This window comes from Onychostoma macrolepis, chromosome 22 (genome assembly GCF_012432095.1).
Source record: "Onychostoma macrolepis isolate SWU-2019 chromosome 22, ASM1243209v1, whole genome shotgun sequence".
NCBI lineage: Eukaryota > Metazoa > Chordata > Actinopteri > Cypriniformes > Cyprinidae > Onychostoma > Onychostoma macrolepis.
In genome coordinates, this window is record NC_081176.1 from 7,912,230 (window position 1) to 7,938,278 (window position 26,049).

The 26,049-nt window shown below is 36.2% G+C and overlaps 3 protein-coding genes across 6 annotated transcripts in view; 2 read left to right on the forward strand and 1 right to left on the reverse strand.

Annotated features, from left to right (window-relative positions):
- Positions 1-136: 136 nt before the first annotated feature.
- Positions 137-6,219, reverse strand: ticam1 (TIR domain containing adaptor molecule 1). Of its 4 annotated transcripts, none has more exons than XM_058760501.1 (3): positions 6,088-6,219; positions 3,085-3,161; positions 137-2,546 (listed from the first exon to the last, which is right to left on the reverse strand). In XM_058760501.1, exon 3 carries the CDS (start codon positions 2,446-2,448, stop codon positions 745-747), a length of 1,704 nt encoding a protein of 567 aa, XP_058616484.1. In that variant the 5' UTR covers positions 2,449-2,546; positions 3,085-3,161; positions 6,088-6,219; the 3' UTR covers positions 137-744. The 4 variants fall into 4 exon arrangements, with proteins under 4 accessions (XP_058616484.1, XP_058616483.1, XP_058616482.1 ...); XM_058760500.1 differs by lacking the exon at positions 6,088-6,219 and adding an exon at positions 3,252-3,323; XM_058760499.1 differs by lacking the exon at positions 6,088-6,219 and having other exon boundaries at positions 3,085-3,330.
- On the forward strand, positions 6,120-22,466 carry uhrf1 (ubiquitin-like with PHD and ring finger domains 1). Its single transcript, XM_058760498.1, is given in 18 exon segments — positions 6,120-6,272; positions 7,623-7,883; positions 8,802-8,950; positions 9,719-9,934; positions 11,605-11,720; positions 11,829-12,015; positions 15,801-15,924; positions 16,003-16,110; positions 17,098-17,202; positions 17,286-17,340; positions 17,343-17,391; positions 17,627-17,789; positions 18,548-18,659; positions 18,662-18,684; positions 18,768-18,888; positions 18,977-19,128; positions 19,224-19,322; positions 20,425-22,466. Coding segments are annotated over 18 exon segments (2,343 nt in total). The 3' UTR covers positions 20,575-22,466.
- Positions 22,467-23,756: 1,290 nt separating this feature from the next.
- Positions 23,757-26,049, forward strand: part of kdm4b (lysine (K)-specific demethylase 4B) — a 56,048-nt gene continuing 53,755 nt past the window's right edge. Inside the window, 1 exon segment of the mRNA XM_058760553.1 lies at positions 23,757-23,914. The gene's annotated coding sequence lies outside the window, so the exon portion shown is untranslated.

Consider the following 26,049-nt stretch of genomic DNA (forward strand, 5'->3'; position numbering starts at 1 on the left):
ATATATATATATACACACATACATACACTCTCACTCACTCACACGCATATATATATATATATATATATATATATATATATATTATAATTATTATTAATTGTATAATTATAGAAAGAAAGAAAGAAAGACATCCATTAAGCTTATTTTTATTCAAATATTTCCCCTCAAGCACAGTAATACAGAATAATTTATCATTGTTTTGTCATAAGAAAACTAACAATACAAAAATGTAAATATATTCCTTGCTGTCATATGGCAATGATTTTATTATTTTATACAACCTTTTTCCTTACATTAACACAATAGACATTTTGCTTTCAGTTGACGTTTTTCATTTCTGTATCAACTTAATTTTTAAAGCAAACCTTAATTATAGTGAACATATGAATTATGTTGAACATGGAAGTTAAGCTTACTCAAAGTACCAAAAAAATTAAATTAATTGAGAACTATAAACCACCATAAAACTTACAGACAGCCCTAACGTTGAATTAATACAATGATATAAAACACTATGTCTTGTTTTTTCTTTTCTTTTTAAGTTGGTAGCTGTAGTTGATCAGGCCTTCACCCAACCCCGCCCCCAAAAACACATCAGCCAACCAGATGTCAACTAACATGAGCGTTTAAAAAGATTGACAGGCAGAGAGTGTTCTGATTGGCTAAATTAAGAGTTCTTTCCCAGAATCACGTGTGATTTCTCACAACACCTATTTTAGTGAAAACACACTTAAAACACCAGGTTTAAAAATCAAACTCATCGGCCGAGTTTTTAGCATGGTCAATATTCATCGTTGAGTGACCTCCGATCATAACGTTTTGTGCGTTCTCGATGTGGATGCACGACGGTTGTTGCTGCTGCCATGCGGCGTGTTGCGGATGCATCGCTCCATGCGACGGAGGTGGATGCATTGGTGCAGATTGCGGATAAAACATGTTATTTTGCTGCATTTCGCTTCCTAGTCTCAGTCGCGTTAATTTTTCCATCTCTCGTTGCAGCTCCACTTTTACGGCGTTCTCCTCTTGTATTCTCTTCTGTTCCTCGACTAGTTTCTTACGATGCTGTTTGATATTCCAAATCTTCTTTTGAGTTGCTACTTTTTCTGGTGCAATGGCCTTTCGGGCGTTGCGTTCGAACATTCTGCTGCTTTCATCGAGAGGGACCTTCGTCTGAAGCACTAACGGAAAACTTTTGCGCAACAAACAGTTCTTGCGAGGTAGCAGCGGAATTACGGAGTTCATTTTGTGGTGGTTTTCCAGCGAATTCACGATTGCAGAATCGGCGCTAGTCGCGCCGAGGTTGGAGTTGAAGTTCTGGGTGAGCAGCAGCAGCGTGAACGCTGAATTCTCGATGGCGTCCTCCATACATCGCAAAGTTGACCATCCTGGTTGCGCGAAGTCGTCGGAAAATGTCGCACCAACTCCAGAAGTTATACGCTCAAGTTTGTCCTTGAGTCTTTGCGCCTCGTCTGCGTCTTCAGCTTCGTGTAGGATCACAAAGTCGTAAAACATTTCTTCTACGTCGCTTTGACTTGGTTCTGGAGAGCTAAAACTGTTAGGTTGAGTTGTCGGTTTGTGATCGTTAGCGTTTAGCGGTTGAGCTCGAAGTTTCTCACCGTCGTTTGGGGCGGACGCAAAATTGAGATTCGTGTTTTTGGATGTCACAAGTTGGGAGCTTCCATTGCGGTCTAGACACTGCTTCGACTTTGTCGCGTCATTGACTTCCACTGTCGGAAGCTGGTTCTTTGCGCAAATATGTTGTAGTCGGTCTTGATTGGTTGTACTTTCACCATCTGTTGGTGTTCGTAGACTCATCGGCTTTGATTCTTCCATATTGGATTCTGTAGTAGTTGGCGAGCTAATTTGGATACTGTAATCCAAGTTTGATTGCTGAGATGATGGAGGGCCATTGCTTCGACATAGCGACGTCAAATTGTACATTTCGGTAGGAAGTTCGGCATTGGATTCATTGATAACGTCAGGCCCGCAGACTTGCTTTACTTCCTCCTCGACGTCTAAAGATAGCAAACCAGCCATTCTGCTCGACGCAAGAGCTTTGCGGTACGCTTGATCGCGTAGCGATTTATCGCACAATCTCTCCTGCACCAAAACGGCAAAAATTCTTGCGATATCCAATAATGCATTGGTGTCTGTTGAGTTAAAACCACCAAAGTGGCTACTGTTCACACGTTCTCCGTGCATTTTGACCATTTCGGCTAAGTATTTTCCAACGCTGCTGTCACTGTTAGCCGTTAGTTTAGTGTGCGCCTCTCCAATCCTCTTCAGGAGAATCAAGCACATGGCATTCACCATTTCCTCTGCCCATGTGTGGACTATTCTGAACGTCAGGCTGACCCATCGATCCTGACCAGCCTGGGAAATTATCTCAAATACCTTGGCGAGATTCGCGAATCCTTGATTCACGAGCTCTGCTCCACTGTCTGCCATTGTTTACGCAAATACGGGCAATCATACGTGAATATGTGCTCTCATATGACATGTTCAAGCCATTCCATTCAATCTGAAGTCACTTGAGCTCCTGAATGCTGAAAGACAAAGTGAAGTCTATTTCAATATTAATTGTGATATATTTCCCAAGCTAACAAAATATAACGTTTTGCTAACAAGATAAAACATTATGTCTGAATGTCCTCTGAACGTTTAAACGAGTAGTAACATTAAAAAATATCAGAAACCATTCAGTTTACATCATTCCATGAACAATGCATCAATAAAATTTCTGTGCTTCCATTTTGAGAACATAATTACCAGATAACATTCTATTAACCTCACAAGAAGAACTTCCGTTGATAACCATCAGAGAACATTCCTAGAACGTTAGTCAAAGTTCTGAAAACGCTCTCTGTGAGCTGGCTTCATTGATAAGGGATATTAAAAATGGCGTATGGATAATATATAATATCAAGACTTGAAAATAATCCCAAATGAGTGTTTAACGATTTATCAGCTGCTTTCTTCAAATAGCATAGTCTAAACGACAGTTATAATTAATAATAGGTGAATACTACATCACTCAATGTATTTGATAAATATGATAAAGAAACACAAAAGACCGTGTCTTACCTTTGTAATAGTTCTGCATTCATCCAGAAGCAGGAACTGGGGAACAGAAACAGACTTTCACAGAAGAAACGGCGAACCTGTAGAAAAGGACTGATTATCAAACATAAAGAGGCTTATGGTACCGGTTGTTTTATATCTATAACAGTAAGTGACACATGGATGTTTACAAGACTGAATGTTTGTCTTTTCGCTTTCTCTGGCAATGCGGAAGAAGGTAAACACTTCTAGGACTTCGTAGTTTCAGATGACCAGAAGATGGCAGTAAAATTGACTGGGAAAAGTTACATTAATAGTCTTGAATAAAACTACCTGTTGATCTAGTGAACTTTTCTTTACGTTATTTAGCATCAATTTTAAAACAAATAGGTCTTGTTGTTTACTTGACCGTTGTTTTAATTTTTAATTTATTTAAATTTGACACCTGTAGGCTTTTATACTGTATATATCCCATTATGTTACTGGAATTTGGGCTATATTTTGCTAATATATATATATATATATATATATATATATATATATATATATATATATATATATATATATATATATATATATTGATAATATATTATCAAAAGAAAATAACAGTGGATTTTTCACGTGTGATTTTAATGTCCATTTTGAAACAAATTTATATATATATATATATATATATATATATATATATATATTTTTAATTCTGAAAAATATTTAACATTAAGATTCAATATTAAGAGCAACGCATATATCATTAATTAAATAAATTCGTTGTTTACGCATTGAGTCACCTAACGTTCGATAAATATAGTTGTTTTTTTTATTCGTAAATGTAAAAAAAACCAAAAAACATGCTAATTATATTTTAATTAAAAATAAGCGAATCCTTTAACGTGTGCTTTTATTATATAATACACCTCCAAACTTCGCGAGATTACAGAAGATCCAAGGAGCCAAGCATGTGCGATAACGAGAGCAGGGTTTCGCGCGCTGAGCCTAAGCTCCGGCAACGCTCGTGAGTGACGCGCGGCTCGACCAATCAGCGAGAGGCTCAGAACTCCGCTCCGCCAATCAGCGATGCGCCGTGCCCGCGGCAGGAGGGGAAACACGTTGTTGAACACTTTTATTGATTCGAGCCCCAGTTCCAGTGCGTTTCGCGGCAGGATTGAACTGTAACAAAAGTGCAACATTTTCACACTTTTAGCGCTTTAATTGAATTAAAATCACGTCTTCTGTTCTGAAGTGGAAGCTGACAGGTAAAGAGCCGTTTTTAAAATAAGATTCGGTTGATCTTTAAAGGTATTGTCTGTAAAACCATGAGTACGCGCCTTATTTTACTGTGTAAATATTAATAAATTTGCATTTTTATCTTGTGCATGTTAATAGTTACGTCATATTTTGCGCTTTTCAAATATTTCTTTCTTTCACTTTCTGTCTTTGTCTTTGAATTTATTTTATATCAGCCCCATGCCCTTAAACGAAGTCTAATTGTGAGGTTAAATACGATTTTTGCTATTAAATCAGCTAAAGTTTGTGTTATCAGTGTCTTGCAGGCTGAAATAAATACGCATATTTGTGCACAACAGTTCAAAACAAGCCCATGAGAGACAGGAAAGTGTTTGTGAAGGTGCAACTGGAGTATGAATGGGTTAGCCTTACATACACTGATTTGACGTAATTAAAGTGATAAATATTTAGCTATTTGACTTAATTAGTTTTCATTTTCAGATATATTTGACATTTAAGCGTCTGTTTTTGAGACTAGACCACCCACATCATGACCAGTGCACAACCCCTTAATTAAATGAACGCGATTTGCGTTAATTCCGGTTTAAACTGATTGAGTTCTACAAATAAACCCCAAATAGACTCATATATGAAGTTCAGGCCTCATTCCAGCTTCCTGTTGTTGGTATAAACTCGACAACATAAAGACTTATGTTATTTCACCCAATGCACTACCATTGAGTGACGTTAGGGGGCTTTTACGTCTATTTCCGCCAATAACAGGCGTGGTTTGGAGAGCTGAGATATCAACAAGGCCCTTTTTATGCTATTATACACTATTTCACCCCTAGGAATGGAGAATAAGCTCTCACGCCAATTTGAAAATGGATCTAGACGGGTAGCGTGGTAATACCATGGTTTTTTAGGCATGTATCGTTGGTGCTCCTATGGGTTTTTTTGGGCACACCATGTTTTTTAGGCCCGCACCTTGTTAATACCATGTTTTTTGGGCATGCACCATGGTAAAGCCGTGTTTTTGTGCATTTACCATAGTAATACCATGTTTTTTTGGCATGTACTTGGCTAATACCATGTTTTTTGGGCATGAGCCATGTAAAACCATATTTTTTAGGGCATATACCATGGTAAAACTGCATTTCTTGAGCATGTACCATGGTAAAGTCACATATTTTTTTAGGCATGTACCTTGGTAAAGTCTTGTGTTAGTACTGTTTGGTGTGCCCTTGTAATATTTTATATAAAAATTGTAATCATTTAGTACAATGATAAATGCATACGCCATGTTTGGTCATACATTGAAAACCTATGAATTGATCGTAAACTGGAAAACTAATAAAAAATATTGGTCAAATGGTGTGGAAATGCTTAGAAATCAAAGTACCTTGGGATTTTCCATTCGTTAGCATCACTGTACCACAATGGAAATAAGCCATTTGTGTATTTTATCCTCGACACTTTTGAAATGTGTATGAATTAGTCTTTTTGGACTTTTTTGTATTATGTTTTACATTTTGTCAAATAAAACAAACAAACAAAAAAATTGTGCTAACAGCTTTTTTGTAAAGGTAATGTAACTCTACATAAAGTTGTAAAAAAAACAGATCGCTTTAAAGCAGCTTCTTGGAGTATCAACCCTAAAAGCGCCGGAGGAGACGAACGAGGAAAAAGCTGCCCGTGTCACTCACGTCACTGTGAAACGAACACCTTTTTCCTGCTCGTTTGAAGCTCTTGGCTCGGAGCCATAGACTGAACTATAAAAAGCAAGGCGGGAAACAATCTCACTTGCTGACGTCGCTCGTTCCAGGTTTGCCGCCATGTGGATCCAGGTGCGCACTATGGATGGCAAGGAGACCCATAGGGTCGACTCCCTGTCCAAGCTCACCAAGGTGGACGAGCTGCGTGTGAAGATCACAGAGCTCTTCAGCGTTGAACCTGAGAGGCAACGACTCTTTTACAGGGGCAAACAGGTGACTTGTGGCACTTATGAGTTGTTTTACTTCCATAAAGTGGACAGGGATTGGTTTTATATGTTAGAAATGGATTGGGTAGTTAAAAAATTAAGCATTATTTAGTGTATTGTTGTTTTAAATACAGAATAAAAAATTCCTGATAATTTACTCACCCCCATCCAAGATGTTCATGTCTGTCTTCAGTTGCAAAGAACTTAAGTTTGAGGAAAACATTCCAGGATTTTTGTCCATATAGTGAACTTCGATGGTGGCCAAAGATCTGAAAGTCCAAATTGCAGCTTCAAAGGGCTCTATGCCATTGGTCTCAGACTCAATTCCTGGAGGGCCACGGCTCTGCACAGTTTAGCGCCAGTCCTAATCAAACACACCTGATCCAGCTCATCAAGGTCTTCAGGATCACTAGAAATCTCCAAGCAGGTGTAAGTCGGAGCTAAACTCTGCCGAGCTGTGGCCCTCCAGGAATTGAGTTTGAGACCACTGCTCTACACGATCCCAGCTGAGGAATAAGGGTCTAATCTAGAGAAACGATTGGTTATTTTCTGAAAAAAAAAATATATATATATATCCACTTTGCTCAACTTGCTCTAGCTCCGCGATGCATGTTTTCACATTATGTAATCCTGTTGGAAAGGTCATGCATTTTATTATTTAATTTTTTGCGTGTTGTAAAGCCCTGTTCACACAAAGAATGATAACTATAAAGATAACGATATTAGCATCCACACGGCGAACGATATTGTCTGTTTATTCTAAGCGCACGTGTGTCTGCTGCTTTAAATTCATGAGCTCCTTACAGCAGGATGGATTCCGATTGGATGTCAATGTTTGTATCGTTCATCAGCTGGAAAAAAATCGTTCTGAAAATGATTCCAGCGATATCGTTTCTCTATGCCTTTATCGCTATAGTCGTGGTGTGGACTCTGCTGTTCTTTAATATTGACAACGATTTTTAGAACTATATCTTTATCGTTATCTTTTATAGTTATCGTGCTTGGTGTGAATGGGCCTTAAAGATGTGCATCGCACAACTAAAGCTCGCCGAGCATTTGTGGTTAAAAAGTGTATAAATAAAATATATTTTTAAGAAAATATCCAATCATTTGGCTAGATTAGACCCTTATACCACGGTTGTAGAGCTCTTTGAAGCTGCGTTGTAACTGCATTTTGGACTTTCAAATCGTTGGCCTCCATTGAAGTCCACTATATGGGAAAAAATCCTGGAATGTTTTCCTCAAAAAAAAAAACTTAGAAATTGACATCTTTGATATGGGGGGAGTAAATTATCAGGAATTTATTCTGGTAATGAACTTATCCTTTAACACTTAATGTCTTCTTTGGGCATCATAGATGGAAGACGGCCACACACTCTTCGACTATAATGTTGGATTAAACGACATTGTGCAACTACTGGTGCGTCAGAAGCTCCCGTCCACGCCGCTGCCGAAGGACAAAGAGGCCGAGCTGTCCGACTCAGACTCTGGCTGCGGATCGGCCCAGAGCGAGTCCGATAAGAGCTCCACACACGGTGAGAGCGACGGCCAGAGTGCCGGGACCTCGGGCCAGACTGACACGCCGGATCTCATCGACCCTGGCTTTGGCTTTTACAAGGTGAGGAACTGAGATTAAACCTTATTAGAAACTCATGAAATCCTTCTTACGTAAATTGTCATGACAAATCAAATTAAAATTCCACTATAAATGTCTCGTTGGCGTCAAGTTTGTCTCTAGTATATTGAAATTATTTATTGTCTTTAAACATACTTATTTAAATTATAATTTGTCAAACTTAAGTCTTTCTAAATTGTCAAATTTGCGTAAATTGGCAAAGCGTTCGTAAAACTATTCTTTTGCAAGAACTAATATGTAATGTTTGAAAAATCACTTTGTAAGTTGTCGCATTGTTACATTTGCGTTAATTGGTCATGAAACTGTTGAATATGATAAATTGTTGATTCCACTATAAACGTCATGTTGGCCGTTTTTGTTTTGACGTTTTGCTGGCTAAGTTTCTTTTTTTTTTTTTTTTTACATGATCTACAAACGTAATAATTTTAATAGTATAATGAACAAAGTTAAGTGTAGTTTTTTTCTAATAGTTAAAATGTATGTTTGTGATCTATAAATGTACGATATTTATACAAGTAAAAAAAAAAAAAAAGTTTAGATCCCAGTGTAAAAAAAACACTTTGTATAATGAACAAAATTCAATATTGAAGTTGATATTTCAATATTAATTGAAGTTTTTATTATACAGTTAAAAAGTTGTTATATTTACAATTATACAGTACATGTAGCAGACACGTTTATCAAAAGTGATTTTCAAAAGAGAAACACAACCAATTTTTCAGTATTTTTTATTTTTTTTTACTACGTTAGGCTCAAAAATTTCGAAATTGTCAAATTTGAGTAAATATTGTCATTTATTTTGCATCATATCAATTCCACTACAAATGTCTTGCTTTTCTTTCTTTTTTCCCCTATCTGATAGTAAATGTAACTTTTTTAAATTTAAAAACATTTTTTTAGATCAATGAGTTTGTGGACGCTCGAGACTTGAACATGGGTGCTTGGTTTGAGGCGCAGATTGTCAACGTGACGAAAACGACAAAGTCTTTGAGTGAAGATGGAGGCTCTGATGGGGAAGAGGAGATCATTTACCATGTCAAATATGAAGAGTGAGTAAATGATCTCACATCACACTGATCCTGATTGTGAATCTTCTGCTCCAGTGCAAAAAAATCATATTTGACCTTAGTTGTGAATATGAGTTTGCCGTCTGAATGGAATGACACGCATATTGTTTACAACAAAACAATGGTATGAAACGTCTTTATGAGTCCTTGCGAGCCTAACACAAAACTAATATACAATGTAACCGCTGTAGTCTGATTCAGTATACTGAACAAATGATTCTTGAGTTTGGTTTGAAACCATGCAATTTACACCATCAGCATTGAGAGAATCCCTTTCCGTAGGAAAAATGGACTTTATAACTGAAATATGCCCTTTGTTTGTTTGTGTGCTAAAATCTTAAAAATCAGTGAGTCATGAACAATTCAAAAGATTCATGAATTTTCACTTTGAATCAAAGTTAACCACTGATTCACTTCCTGAATCGCAAGTCATTTTCAGTCACATGTTTTTATGACGCAATTATAAGGTTGACTCGAAGGACAGACTTTGAGTAAAACTGCAAGGTGAATAACATTCATCTTTATCTTTTCCAAACAGGCTCAAATGATCTACAAAATAGTTTTTTTCCCTCCAAATTCAAACCGGTTTCAGCATGAACACCTGGATTCATCGCGAGTGCCTCATGCACCTGTTAACATCTCCAAGTTTCAGTCTTTCCTTTCATCTGTGTCTTAAACCGTTTATCAAAGACAGTCTGTTTAAAAGTCCCGTGCTGTTGAATGCTAATGGAGCGCGTGTGCTCTGTGCAGTTACCCTGAGAACGGCGTGGTGCAGCTGCGCGGGAAAGACATCCGTCCGCGGGCGCGCACCGTCTACCAGTGGCACCAGCTGGAGCAGGGCATGATCGTGATGGTGAACTACAACCCAGACGAGCCCAAGGAGCGCGGCTACTGGTACGACGCGGAGATCCAGAGGAAGAGGGAAACACGCACCCAGCGCGAGGTTTACGGCAAGATCCTGCTCGGGTAGGATGATGTTTTTAAAGGAATAGTTCACCCAAAAATGAAAATTCTGTCATTACTCGCCCTCGTGTCGTTCCAAACCTGCAAAGGCCCGTTCACACCAAGCACGATAACTATAAAGATATAGTTCTAAAAATTGTTCTCAATATTAAAGAATAGCAGAGTCCACACCACAACTATAACGATAAAAGCACAGAGAAACGATATTGTTGGAATCACTTCCAGAACGATTTTTTTCCAGCTGATGAATGATACAAATATTGACGTCCAATCAGAATCCATCCTGCTCTCAAAAGCTCTAATTTTTTCTCTAATTTTTTATAGTTATCATTCTTGGTGTGAATGGGGCTTAAGACCTTCATTCATCTTCGAAACACAAATTAAGATATTTTTGATGAAATCTGAGAGCTCTCTGACCCTTCCATAGACAGCAAGGATCCTGACACGATCAAGGTCCAGAAACATAGCAAGGAGATCAGTAAAATAATCCATGTGACATCAGGGGTAATGATCTCCTTGCTGCGTTTCTGAGCCTTGATCGTAGGATCCTTGCTGTCTATGGAGGGTCAGAAAGCTCTCAGATTTCATCAAAATATCTTAGTTTGTGTTCTGAAGATGAACAAAGGTCTTCGGTTTGGAATGACATGAGGGTGAATAATTAATGACAGAATAGTTCACCCAAAAAATTTATTCTCTCCTTTACCCATCCTTTCACTTGTTTGAAATGAGTTTCATCCTTCTGTTGAACACACAAAATATTTTGAAGAATGTTGGTAATCCAACTGTTGACGGCAGCCATTGACTTCCATAATATGGAAAAAAAATACTATGAAAGTCAAAGGCTGTATTGTTTTATTATACAATTAAATTCACATTTACATATATTTTAAAACAACTGTAGCATTTATTACACGACTCTTAAATTCATTGGTAAATTGAATTGGTGTAAATCCCTCAGTGTTCGTAAAATGATTATGTTGGAACGTCTAAAATTTAATACTACTTTTTACGCAGTGTTGCACAGTATTGCTCATGAAACCATTCTTAAGCAAACTATCATATTTCAGGCCTCGCAAAATCGCTAGCCCGACGTCCTGGGGCTATTGTGTTTTCCAGTCGGGCTACCAAAATGTATCACCGCCCGACGGGCTCCTTAAATACAGATCTCCCGCGGGTCCTTATAAACTCTTAAAGTGAGTTGTATCAAACTTAATGTATAATTAAATCTTAATTATAATTTCAAGAGGTCTTACAGTTGGGGATGGAAAGACAAGAGTCGCGATACGGCTGGATTAAACTTCAAAAGGCAATGTCGTCATTGAATAAATATGAGCACTGCACGTTTCAAAACGTGGCGCAGATGTCTTTATGTGACTGTATCTGAAGGGAACCGACTGTCCTCAGAAACGTGTCGCTGGCATTTTAATTTCACTTTACCTATAATTCCTGATAAAGCAGTGTTTATGAGCGCGGAGCTGCTTTGTGTACAGCGTTTCCGGGGAAACTGCAATAATTGTAAAGTTGTCATCTTCATCAGGAAAAATGAGCTCTAATTGCTTGTGAAACCAGTTGCCGAGCAAATTAGATATTTAAAATTGCTTTGGTTCCACTGTAAATGTCTTGCTGGTCGTCATCTTTGTTTCGCTCACAATGTTTGTCCGCACTTTCTACAGAGACGCTGGCGATTCTCTCAACGACTGTCGCATCAAGTTTGTAACCGAAATCTACAAGATCGAAGAGCCAGGAAGTTCAGAGGGTCCAGGGGCCTCTTCTGACAGCCCTCTCAAGAGTGAGTCTGACTTTTTAGTATCGTATCAAACCTACATTTCGGTTTTGCAGCATTCTGTCTCAATATGTTAAGCGCAAACTATAAGGTTCCTCGTTTCTGTCGATTTAGGGTCAAACGGACCCGAGTGCAAGGTCTGCAAAGACGACCCGAAGAAGAACTGCCGCATGTGCAACTGTCACGTTTGTGGCGTGAAGCAGGATCCTGACAAACAGCTGCTGTGCGACGAGTGCGACATGGCGTTTCACACCTACTGCCTGAACCCGCCGCTCACCACCATCCCTGAGGACGAGGACTGGTGAATGAGTTTATCTAATACTTATAAATAAATCAACTCTTAAGGGACTTGAACCAACAACCTTCTAGCGACATCAAAAAAACTTGGCGATATGGCAAAAAATTTATTTATTTTTTTACTCCAGAGCGTTTGACTGATTTTATTTATTTTTTTTAATGATTTTTAACTAGTCAATTTAAACGTAACTACAACATGATTCGAGTAACTTTTTTTTTCTTTAAGACTCCAGTGCATCACACATGAAGTTGTCAACATGATGTAAATGTTAAACAGATCACTTGTTAAATATCTTCGCAGAAGATGCTACTCGCGTGTTTGAGACGTGCTGTTTTCCTTAATGCATAACTCTCATTTAACAGGTATATTCTCCATCTGTAAATGTTAGAAAGCCATGGAAATAAGTGCGTGAGCTTTTGCTTTGCGATTCTCCGCTAAACTTCACAGACAGAGCGCAATGAAATAGGAGCAAAATAACTCTGACTAAAATATACGTTTTGATGAAATATTTGTAGTTAATGTGACATGTAGAATTTTAAACCTACAAGTGTATTTGTATGATAGCACTACCTGTAAAGTATAATGGGGTAATCAAAATAGCCTTTTTACTCGAATAATCCCTATTCGGACGGGATTAGTTTTACATGGAGAGGTGAGGTAAAAGTAATTATCAGAGCTTCTCAGTGATTTCAGTCCCGTCCGAATGTACCATCTCAGAAATCATTACAGAAAAAGTCAGTAAAGATTACGGTGAGTTTTAACCTTCTGTAAAAAGGTCCGGAGAAATTACATCCGGTAATGCTAATCCCGTCCGACTAGACCAGCTGTAAATATGTACGTAAATATTTCGCCATTTTCTGTTTAAAAGTAGTTTTCCACACACCATTCAGATCAAAAAGAAGGCTGAAAGCCACAAAACTTCTTTTGGCTTTAGGGAAGTGCCTATTACCAACAGAATTTAATTAAATTAATCGTTTGACCCGACCTGAACAACATTTCAAGTAGTTTTACAGAGATTTCTTATCCCGTGCAAATTGGCCATTGATATTACAGACTTCCTGAGGTAAAAATGACATTACTCCATCTACCCTTGTAAAACTAATCCCGTCTGAATAGGGCTTTAGTCTGTGCTTTTTTTATTGTTGTTTTCATTTTTAGTTTAGTAAATTTAACTTCTGCTTTAAAAGCATTATTTTTGATTTTAGATTGCAATGTTAGAATGTAATGTGATTTTAACCCTTTTTTGCACATAACATAAGCCTACATGCTTACATTCACTTTATTTGTTTAATCCACATACAAAATACCGAGAGATACTGCAAATCAGCCAAAAAATACAGAGATATGAATTTGCTCATATCGCCCAGCCCTACATGAACTACAAATACCTCTTGTACAAACTTGTCTTATACATATGTGACCCTGCCTGTGAAAACCCAGCTAAAGTAATTTTTTACTGTTTTCTACATAAAGTCATTCTACATAATGTACAGAACATTCTGTGAAAAAACAAACTTCATATCTTTAACACTGACTTAATAAGACCATGTTAAAAATGTAAATGATAATGAAATTAATAGGTGAAATCAAACTTTGAGGCTCGTTATCTCAGGATTAGATTTTTAGACTTTAGCCTGGTTTTCACAGGCAGGGTCACATATGTTCAGAAATAATACGAGGAAAGTGCTTTAAAAATTCTCAAAAGTCAAGGTAATTCAAAATGACTGAAAGTATAACTAAATGTTCTATAAAAACAACAGCAGCTTTCAGCCGGTCACCATGATGCAAACGTGAAATATCAGACATACAGTAGGCTAGTAGTTCTTTACAGGTGTTTTTTTATTCGATTGCGCTGCTTTTCCAGTGTTTTTTCTATGTAAACATGGATACGTTTAACTGTTGCGCTCACGATTCCTTGATTTCTCAAAAAAAAAAAAAATCGTGCCAAAACATTAAATTCAAATGAATCGATAAAATCGGAAGAATCGCCCAGCCTTATTGTTAGATTTAGCTCTGTTTTCGTGTTCACAATGTTAGTCTCGAAGTTTATTTACATACTTGAAAATTTCAATAGTATAATGAAGAAACTCTTCGTAGTTATCTAATGTTGATCATACAGTTTTAAAGATATTTAAAACAGTCACATAGATTTGTTACACTAAACTCCAATATCATTTGTAAGTTGTTGAATTTGTCAAGTCAAGTCACCTTTATTTATATAGCGCTTTAACAATACAGATTGTGTCAAAGCACTTAACAGTATCAAATTGGAGGATAGAGTGTCAGTAATGTATAATGATAAGATTAAACACTCAATTTTCAGTTAAAGGCATTTCATTATTGAATTCAGAGATGTCATTGTCTAGCTCAGTTTAGTTTAAATAGTATCTGTGCAATCAAATCGGCGATAATCGCTAGAAATTAAGTGTCCCCAACTGAGCAAGCCAGAGGCGACAGCGGCAAGGAACCAAAACTCCCTCTGTGACAGAATGGAGAACAAAACCTTGGGAGAAACCAGGCTCAGTCGGGGGGCCAGTTCTCCTCTGACCAGACGAAACCCGCAGTTCAAAAGTTTATATTTCTATTTTAATTTTGTTAAGTTTGTATTTTATTATATTTTGGTTATTTTGTTATTTTTGGTTGATATATCTAGGGATATATCTCTGGGGGTCATCTGGGTGTCCTGGTCTCCGCTGACGATCAGGGCTGTAGACATCATCTCTTGGTGCTGATCCACCATCTGATCGGATACGGACTGAGAAACAGACTAGGAAAGAAACAGACAAATATTAGCGTAGATGCCATTCAACTTACGATGTAACGAGTACATCGTGTGTTATGGGGAGTGTTCGGTTCGGTTGATCTAATTAATGCAGCCTAACAATCCTTTAACGGATTTGAATAATAGAAGCGTATTAATGTGTTATGTGTAAGCCAGGCTAAAGAGATGGGTCTTTAATCTAGATTTAAACTGACAGAGTGTGTCTGCCTCCCGAACAGTGTTAGGTAGACTGTTCCAGAGTTTGGGTGCTAAATAGGAATAGGATCTGCCGCCTGCAGTCGATTTTGATATTCTAGGTATTATCAAACGGCCAGAGTTTTGAGAACGCAGCGGACGTGGAGGACTATAATGCGATAAGTTATGTAAATCGCTCGTCAGCTGTTCGTAAAACCATTCTTGCGACAAAGACTTGTAAATTTGTTCTCGGTCACTGAATGAACGTATTAAACGATGAGTAATTAAAGCAGCAACAAATTGATTCTTGAGGGATTTGAACCAACAACCTTCTGACAACATCAAATAAACTTGTTAGCTTCAGCTTTTTTTGTTCTCACGAAATTTGTTGCTTAAATTGATCTACAAACCTAAATACTTTAATTGTATTTTCAAGAAAAAAACTCTGTCTTGTTCATGCAATATTTTAATGTTAAAGATTCAAAACAACTACATGTCTTAGTTACAGTAAGATCTAAATCACTTGTATATGGAATATGTAAATCGTTCGTAAAACCATACTTGTGACGAGGACTGGTAAACGAGTTCTGTCATTAATTAATAATTTATCTAATACGCTCGTCTAAGACCACAATAAAGAACTCTTAAGGGATTTGAACCAACAAACTTTGGCAAGAACGAATATGTAAAGTGTTTATTAAACTACACTATATGAAGTCTTCACCTTCAGGTAGTGAAACAAATTTAATTACTCATGAAACCTTTGCATAAATTGTCTGCGCAATTTAAAATAAAGCCATTGTCGTTTCCACTCAAAATGTCTTTTTCGCAGGTATTGTCCTGAATGCCGTAACGACGCCAGCGAGGTGGTTCTGGCTGGAGAGAAGCTGAAGGAAAGCAAGAAGAAGGCCAAGATGGCGTCGGCGAGCTCGTCCAGTCAGAGGGACTGGGGGAAGGTGCGTTTCAAAATTACGAACACAGGTGTGGGATTGGTTCAGATGAAGTGTTTATGAGCCTGGTGTCTCGTTTGGCAGGGTATGGCGTGTGTTGGCCGCACTAAACAGTGCACCATCGTTCCCTCCAACCATCACGGCCCCGTTCCTGGAGTCCCAGTGGGAACGCTGTGGAAGTTCAGAGTGCAGGTGGGAATCTTTATTTATCTTAATTTTTTTTCAATAGGCCTTCTATGGTCACAAAACCTTAGAAAGTATTAGTTTCATTTTGAATATGTATGTATGTATAAAAAAATCAACAGTTTCCGTTATTAGTTTAATGAGTGAAAATAGTAAATACTACTTTTTTAATTTTTTTTTTTTTTTTTTTATAGGCCTTCTATAGTCACGGAAACCCTAAAAGTATTAGTTTAATTAATAATTATAAAATATTATTAGTTTTATTTATATTATTAGTTTAGTTAATATTATTAGTATTAGTTTTATTTTTTTAAATGTATTTTTTTTTTTTATTAGTTTAATAATTATACCTAGTAAAAAAATACTAGTTTATTTTTTTTAAAGGCCTTCTATAATCATGGAAACACTAACAGAGTATTAGCTTTATACATAATTATACTTTTTAAAAGTTAAATTATAGTTTCTGTTAGTAGTATTAGTTTTATTTAAAAAAATATATATTTTTTTAAATGACGGTTTCCGTTAGTTTAATGAAATAAATCTAGTAAATAATGCTAGTTTCTTTTAGTCCTATCTTGTCTAAATGACTTATTACAAACGTCATAATTAACTTTTAGCACTTATTATACAATTAATGTTTTGTTTAAGGATGTTTAAAACAATTACGTAGTGTTTGTAACGCTGCTGTAAAATTAATTGTATAAAACTAACTGATTACAATTTACTTACAATTAAAGTGTTTATATGTGTAACTTTTTTTTATAATATTTGTGTATTTGCATTTTCGTATTTAAAACACTTAAAGGTATCTTTAACTTTTTTTTTTTTTTTTTAATAATTCATTAGTTAAAAACACTTATAAAATGAAAGTCCAGTAATCATGAAAATTTAAATTCATTGGTCAAAATGCTTGTGAACCTTGTTTTTTGCTCCCTGTCCTGAACTGTGGACACGTGTTGTATATGAATGTGATCTTGTTGTGTTTGTGATGCTCAGGTGAGTGAGTCCGGCGTTCACAGGCCTCACGTCGCTGGGATTCATGGCAGAAGTAACGACGGCGCGTACTCTCTGGTTCTCGCCGGAGGCTACGAAGATGACGTGGTACGTTTGTGATTCTCGCCCAGGACTGTCCTTCAAGAACTCTTTCCCTTCCTCCGTTCACCTGTGACTCTGTCTTTATTCAGGACGACGGTAACGAGTTCACCTACACGGGCTCCGGGGGTCGCGACCTTTCGGGAAACAAAGGACAGCCGAGCAGTCCTGCGATCAGAAGCTCACCAACATGAACAGGTCGGAGAACTGTTGCATTATTAAATAATGACACTTGAATTTCCTTGGTTTACTATTTGGAGTTACATTTATTTGCGTTGCGCTTTACTCCATGATTCAAAGCAGCTACGCGGTAACAAACTGGAAGATATCAATGTTGCGAAGATGAAATGGTATCAAACGTGGACAGAAAGTGGAAGAAATGCAAGATGTTGTACGAGTTCTCTTGATTTTATTGTTGATTTGTGATTTGTAGGGCTCTTGCTCTGAACTGCAACGCGGCGGTGAACGAGAAGGAAGGCGCCGAGGCCAAAGACTGGAAAGCTGGGAAACCTGTGAGAGTCGTGCGCAGCTCCAAAGGACGCAAACACAGCAAGTTCTCTCCCGAAGACGGCAACCGCTACGACGGCATTTACAAGGTGAGCGATTTGTCCGTGTGCTTTGAGCATGATTGGGAGTGTTTTTTTTTTCCTTATTTATTCAGAAATTTTCTGTGAATTAATGCGATGGACCTTGAAATTTAATTATACTTTCAATATGTATTTGTTGTTTTTTATTTATTTTTATTAGGTTATTAGTTTTTATATGCATTCAATTATAATTGTTATAGTCATTTTGTGTAATTTATTAATACAAATTTAAGACTAATTTTAAAAAAATGTATTTTAATGTTTAATTTGTTTTCATTTTTAATGAAATTATATATATTTTTTTAAATTATACCGTTTCAATTGCACTTTTTAAATATGTATTTTACTTTGTTTATATTTACTTATACTTAAATTGACGTGTTTTTATTTTGACTATGCATTAGTAAAGTTATTGATTTATGTATTGTTTAAAATTTAGTTATACTGCGTTTCAATTTACTTTAAAAAAACAAAACAAGCTAAAAACATTTTTTACTTTTTATTTGTATTTTATACTTCTATACTTAAGTGTGTATGATGTTGTTGTTTATTTATTTGTTCCCAGGCACATTTACGTCAGTAATTATAATTATTTAATTTATTGTTTGTTTTTTATTTTTTTTTATTTTATTTCATTATTTCCATTACTTCCTTCCCAGGCTTGTAATACTTTATTAAACTATTTTTTTTTAATATACATTTTTATTTGAATTATACTTATTTAATGCTGTTGCATGTAGAAAGTAATTAATCGCCGTGTTTATTAGGTGGTGAAGTATTGGCCAGAAAAGGGCAAGTCCGGCTTCCTGGTTTGGAGATACTTGCTGAAACGTAACGATGATGAACCTGCGCCGTGGACCCGCGACGGGAAAGAGCGCATTAAAAACTGGGGCTCACCATGCAGGTAACGTCTGCCAGATTTCACACTCAAGTTTTGCCCATTTCGTTTGAGAGTCGCTCGTGAATCCTCATTCTCGGGTGCTTCAGTATCCTGAAGGTTATCTGGAAGCCGTAGCTGCGAAAGAAAAGGAGAAAGAGAACAAAAACGAAGATGACGACGTTGAAGAAACACCCACCAAGGGCAAGAGGAAGAGGAAATCCCAGACCGGTAAGTGAAAACGTCCGGACTTAATAAAGACCGAACCTAAAAATCAGTCAGGTTTTGTCTGTAATGTCTTCGCTTTTCTCAATCGCAGTGGAAGAGAAGAGCTCTCCGGCCAAAAGCACGCCTAAGAAGATGAAAGTGGAGGCGTACAAACTGAGCAGAGAGCAGAAGGCCTTGATCAAGGACGACGAGCTCAACAAGAAGCTGTGGGACGAAGCCATGGAGTCTCTCAACCTCGGACCTGTACGTTCAAACCAGTGCCTTTTTATTATTGATTTGTCTTGTAATTTAGCCGCTCTGATGATTGTTGGTTTAATGTGTTCGTGTCACACTTGTAGCGCTTCATCAACAAAGTGGAGGAAGTTTTCCTGTGCATCTGCTGCCAAGAAGTCGTTTATCAGCCCATCACCACAGAATGCCAACACAACGTCTGCAGGGTAAGAGATAAAACCACAGACACACTTGCGTTATATAGCAACAACGGACTTTAGAGTGGATAATAGAACACTATTAAATTTACCTGTGAATATTAATTCAATTTTAGTTGTTAGATCTTTTTTTTTTTTTTTTTTTTTTAAGATAACTATACTTTTTAAATATACATTTTTGTTTTAATCACTTTTTATTTTAATTATGCTATTTATATTATATAAATAAATATATTAAAAAAAAATTTATATATATAAAGTATAAAATATATAAAGTTTTTAAATGTGTAAAAATTAAATTGTAAGTTTTTACCTTTTGCGATTTAATCAAATTTACCCTAATCGCAACTTATTGATTTTACTTTTGTTTTTGTTATGCTTTAGTAAAGTTATACTATATATATTATATACTAATATACACTAGTCAACATTCGAAGTGGATCAAAACCTTTCATCAAAGTTGTCCTAAAACCTAAATGCATTCTTGTCTTTGACAACTTTTTTGATCCACTTCAAATGTTAACTGCTGTATTATACTTTTTCAATTATTTTGTGTTTTGGTTGGTTATTTTAATTATACTTTTTATTGATATTTTAATTTTCCTTGATTTTAGTTTTTTGATTATACTTTTTTTTTTTTTTTTCAATTATGCTTTAGTAAAATTATCTTCATTTTTGATATTACGTATTTTAAATAATATATATACTTTTTGAAAATGTATTTTATGCAGGCCCTTTTTTTCAAACGTGACTTTTTTTTTTTTTTTTTTTTTTTTTTTTACACGCGTCGTCAGTTAATTTTTAAAATTAATTGTTTTTATTTTAATTTAACTTTTTAATTTAATTTTAACATTTTGTATTTTATTTAATTTATTCGTCCCTCCTGCTTATGTACAGTATTGCTTTTAATAGAAATATTTCTATTAAAATTAAAAATGTGAAAATTGGCTTGATGAACTTGTCGCCTTTTTTTTTTTTTGTTAGCAGCGAAATAAATAAGACGTCTGATTTTAGGGTTTATGGCAACACTTGAGGGTTTCATTTCGTCATTACACTTACAATGGTTTGTACGTTTACAAATAAGACAAACACAATTTTCTTCTCTTTGCAGGAATGCCTTCAGCGATCTTTCAAAGCCGAGGTCTACACCTGTCCAGCCTGCCGACACGACCTGGGCAAAAACTACCAAATGACGGTGAACAAACCTCTCCAAGCCATCCTCACTCAGCTCTTCCCCGGATACAGCAGCGGCAGGTGTTGACGATGACACTGTCGGCACAAGGATGCGGCACGACAGAATTTAACGAACGAAACCTGGATTTCGTTTTTTAATATATTTAACAAATGCATCAGGTTGTAGGATTGATGGAAACACCTCCGCCTTGATTGAACATCGCTACTTGATTTGGCCCTGTTTTGTGATCTGCCTCTATCTAGCCACTTGACTTCTGTACGTTGTAGTTATTTCTTCCGAATTGCGATCTTCGTATTTACGAGTAAAGTGATTCTAGTCATGTTTTAGCTATAGCCGCTTCAAGTGACGTATCAATGCCTTCTTGTACCCTACACCAGCACAATGAACCATAGCTATGCACAATTACGATGTTCGTTGATCATTTTTCGCAGAAATTTGTCATTACGATGATTTGTACAAAAACACTGGCTCTAGAATCCCGCTAAAAAGATCTCGTTGCTTCATAAGTGCGTTTGACATTTTTACTGTATCATCGTTAGCACTAATTGAATTTAATGAATGCTAATATCACATCAAAACGTTTTTTTTTTGCCATTTGATGTTAACAATCTTTTGTACGAATGCTATTTAGAATGGGTTGAGTTTAAGGTGCTGTAGCAGTAGTGTTTTTACCATTGTTAACGTTACCGAACTAAGAACTATCTATGCACTTATGATGCTTCTTAATTTTTCAGAAGCAGTAATTTGTCATTACGATGATTTGTCCAAAAGCACTGGCTCTAGAATCCCGTTAAAATGATCCCATTGCGTTATGATCAGTGCGTTTGATATTTGTACCACTGTTAACGTTAACTAAATGTAGATGAACTAGCTATGCCCTAATATGTTTGTTCCAACAATTCTTTGTCGTTTGACAGTAATAAGCCTTCGTACGAATATTAAGATCCGCGTGAGCCGTAGCAGTAACAATTTTACTGTACCATCGTTAGCGTTAACTAAATTTAAAGAAAATAGCTATGTACTATATGTTTGCGACGTTAATCGTTCGACATTAACAAGCTTTCTTACAAATGTTAACATTCATGAGTTTAAGGTGCTATATACAATGTTTGCAATGCTAATATCCCAGCAGGGTTTTCCATTTATTACATTAACAAGCCTTCGTACGAATGTTAATGTCCATGAGTTTATGGTGCTGGAGCAGTAATGTTTTTACTGGACCATCGTTAATGCTAACTAAATTTAAATAAACTAGCTATGCACTATGAGGATGTTGCCACGTTATCTCAACTTTTATTTTCGCCAGCAGTTTTTCATCATTAATGACAAGTCTTTGTACAATTGCTATTAAGATCTGTAAGTATAAGGTGCTGTAGCTTTACTAGCACACAAAAACGTTTTTACGTTTTGGCTTTATTAAATCTTTTATTGTACTGCCGTTATTGGTAACTAACTAAATTTAATCTAAAAAAATTATTCATTTTAACCTAATAGTAATTTACATAAAAAAAAAACGTATCCTGTTTTTTCTTATCCGTTTTGATAAGCGAATAAATTAATACACTCTGAAATGAATAGATATTATCCCTCTTTTTTTTTTTTTTTCTCTCCGTTTATTTGCTTTTTAACTGCTGTATGTGCTTTAGAAATGGAGTGTCATTTTTCCACTAACTTCTGCCGTTATGCAAACAGTGGTCATGCGCGTAAAACCGATCCGCGATCTGCATTTCAAGTGCTGTTTCGAGTCAATCCCAGATCCGGTTTTAAGCGCTCCTGGTCTGCCTTGACTTTTCGAAGGTTTTCGAGGTAAATCCTTGAACCGTTTTTCGCACAAACCCATACAGATTCACATTCAGGAAGTATTTAATTGTATTGTCTTTTTCGCCTGTTGACGTTCTTTGCTTGTTGTAAGAGTTATAGTATTTGCTAAATAAAATGCCTAAGGCTGCAGATAATGACCTTTTTGTTTTATTTGTTTTTCTTAGTTATACCTCAACTATTTCTAATATTTGCGTAGACTGGAGCTGTATATTCTGAAATTTTAAATTGTATATTTTTAGCACTTGTATTTAGCAATTTTATGTAGTGGTTGGTGCATAGCTATTTTCTTGCACTGGGACGAGTGCTATATTTTTCAATAAACTGTATTGAACTTTTATATAAAATAAAACCCCTGTCTGTGTGCTCTCTTCTTAAAATGCTCTGTGTATCATATTTTGCAATGAAAATGCTATTTTATTTGAATGTGCGCATCTTATTAGCGGTACATAAAGTGCAGTAAATGGTAAAACTGTTTGGGCAAACCAGTGTGTTTAATAATTAAAATGACAAATGCCAATTTGCAATATTAAGCAGCATAATGGATTGTTTTTGTTCAGAAAAATAACGAAGCGTATGATACCGGAAATAGCCCCTGATAGCACACGTACATCTCGGAGACGTCTATTTGACGTTTGCATTTACATCTGCAAGATGTATTTTTTAAGGTGTTTGCTCATCTGCAATACGTCTATAGGACATTTCCTATTAGATGTCAAATAGAGGTCTATTAGATGCCTTTAAGATGTTTATGACTTAGAATGTATGTAAAACTGACATCTGAAAGATGTCTGTAGACAGCAGATGCTTTCCAGATCAAGAGATCTTTAACAGACATCTTGCAGACGTACGTGTGCTAGCTATGAATTGTGTGCTGTACTTGCGTTAAAAAGGCAGATAACGCATTTGTATAGTATTATAGTAGATATTTGTGTAGTCAGTAAAGACATTATTTTGGGATGATTTAGTACTTAACTATAAGTAAGTTAAGTTTTAGTAAGAATCTAGAAAAGTTGATCTAAAGACGCAAAGTATTTCACCTTTTACTGAAACAAATATATTTCTTAAACCACAAACGTTTCCCCCAAATTTAAATCATGAAAGATAAAGAAAAATGAGGATATAAACTGGTAGATGGTTAAATATTATTTGTGTATGCTCTTTGAACACATTTCCACGTCGTTTAAATGGAGGGTTTTCTTCTAATTATAACGTATTGTACGTAAAACATGTCTAAAACAGAAAGTATCTGGGATATAAAAAGCATATGTTTTATATTCCTTCAAATGCAGACGTCAAGCCTGTCATACCGGAAGACACACTATTATTACGTGAAATACGTGATTTCCGTGATAGTAGAATGCACAAACACAAGGCGAAAGGCCGGTTGAGCCGTCAATCAAACGCGCCAGCCAATGGGAGACTACGCTTTGGTGCGATCCAGCCAATCACGGCACACGTCGCGCTGCAGTGGGCGGAGACGCGGCCCAGCGCTGCTGTAACACAAACGAGCCTTTGGAATCCAGAAAACGGATAGAATCGAGAAGAAAACAGCGAAAAAAGAGCAAAAAACGACCCAGAGCAGGAGGTAACGCGATATATACTATTTCTATAGCGCTTTCGGTTCGAGACCGCGGACACTGGAGGAGTTTTTATTGTTATTTGTGCTGTTACAGAGCAGCTGTGTTGATATGGTTGTCAAATCAGGAGCATACACGCTTCTGGTGAGAAATATAAGCACACTAAAGCATTTGCACTTGAATACAGGCGTGCATTTGATTCATAAGTCACCGTATGTGATGTGTATGTGTTATTTCAATCGCTTCCCGTGTGGTTTTTCATGCATTTCGCTTTAGCCTTGATGCATTCTGCTGTATATAGGCTGCACACATACACAAAGGCCATTTAAACCTCATCTCTCATGCTGATTGAACTTGAGCTGAGCTGAACACTGGGAATTTACCATGCATTTTGCATCGATTGGTCATTTCTTTCGTTCTTTCATGCGTGGGTGGTCTTTATGGTTAAGCTTCAAGCATATTTTTAATATATAATAAACTACAGTATGCGAAAGTTAGTGATAGAAAACTGTCTAAGCTATGAAGACGTGCTTGAGCTGAATCTTGCGTGCATTTGTTGATTATTTATTGCATGCATTCGTGATATTTATGGTAACACAGAGACTTTAGTAATATCTAATTCAATTAAATATAACCGATGCATTTTGCATGTAGCTATTGATTTTATTTTTGTAAAGGAGTTAATTCACCCAAAAATGAATATTTGCCATCTTGTGAGGCCAAAAGCTTCATGTTTGTACAAAACAAATCCATCAAGACGTTTTTAACTAAAATACGAGCTCATAATCTATAATAAGGCTTCCTCCAGTGAAAATGTTGTCTGATCTGAATCAGGAGAGAAATCTGCACGCAGCTTTTGGCTTTTCAAGATGTTAATTGAGAGTGGTGTGGGTTATTGTGATGTTTTTATCAGCTATTTGGACTCTCATTCTGACGGCACCCATTCACTGCAGAGGATCCACTGGCGAGAAAGTGATACAGTGCATGTCTGCTTGGTTTGTACGTGAACTGGGATGATTTTTTATGCAGTTAATTGATTATTTAATTCATGCATGCATGATCTTCGTGGCACCATGCAGACTATAGTGTAGTTATTAAAATATAATCAAATAAAAAATGGTGATGGCTGTCCGGAGAGAGCGTGAAATCAGTTTTTATGTGTGTTTTGGACAACTTATGTTTCCAAGAAGTGACAAGCGAAGGGAAAAACTAATCCTCTGCCTCTGTTTGCTTTCTAGCTATTATTGATACAATCATTATTTATTAATATACATTTTTATTTAGCTAGTTGTAAGAATTCTGTATTTTCAATGAAAGTATTTCCATGCCATTTGAATATTAATGCCTTGAGCGAATTGTCACTAAAATCTACTTATGCATAAGAAAATAGCATGCAAAGCATCACGGGCAGCCCGAATCTTTCATAGCTAACTAACTCTTCTGTGTATTTCAGATATTTTAGTTTAGTTTAATTTAGTTAGCCATTTTATTATTGTATCGTCAAGTCACCTTTATTTATATAGCGCTTTTAACAATACAGATTGTGTCAAAGCACTTAACAGTATCAAATTGGAGGATAGAGTGTCAGTAATGTATAATGATAAGATTAAACACTCAATTTTCAGTTAAAGGCATTTCATTATTGAATTCAGAGATGTCATTGTCTAGATCAGTTTAGTTTAAATAGTATCGTGGTTGGTAACTTCATTGTGTGCAAAAATGTATTTATATCCCTCTTTAGATCTGTAATAATAATTTTAAATTTGTATTACTCTACTTCAAAATAGCATCTTTTGTTTCAAAATGTGCTTTAAAGAATATTTCCATTGCTAGATCATTGAAATCCAGTCCATACAGATTGCATCAGAAAATTGAACGGCATGTCTTTATTATTGCTGTGCACAATAATCGGATTTCTTATGCAAAATCATGCAAAGATCCACGATTTATTTCTTTTTCACGGCTGTAGAGTGTTTTCATCATTCCCGTGGTTGTTGGGCTCATGGTTTGTGTGTTTCTGATGAAAGCGTGTGCAAAGCAACAGGTCAGATGAGGATTTCAGCTCAGTGACAGTAATAATGTGTGAGAGATTTTTGCTCTTGGCTCTTTGGTAATTGGCCTGTTTGGAGCAGGTTTTTAAAAT

Bases quoted from the DNA above. Each gene is read 5' to 3' on its own strand.
- ticam1 (XM_058760501.1), bottom strand. From the start codon at position 2,448: ATGGCAGACAGTGGAGCAGAGCTCGTGAATCAAGGATTCGCGAATCTC.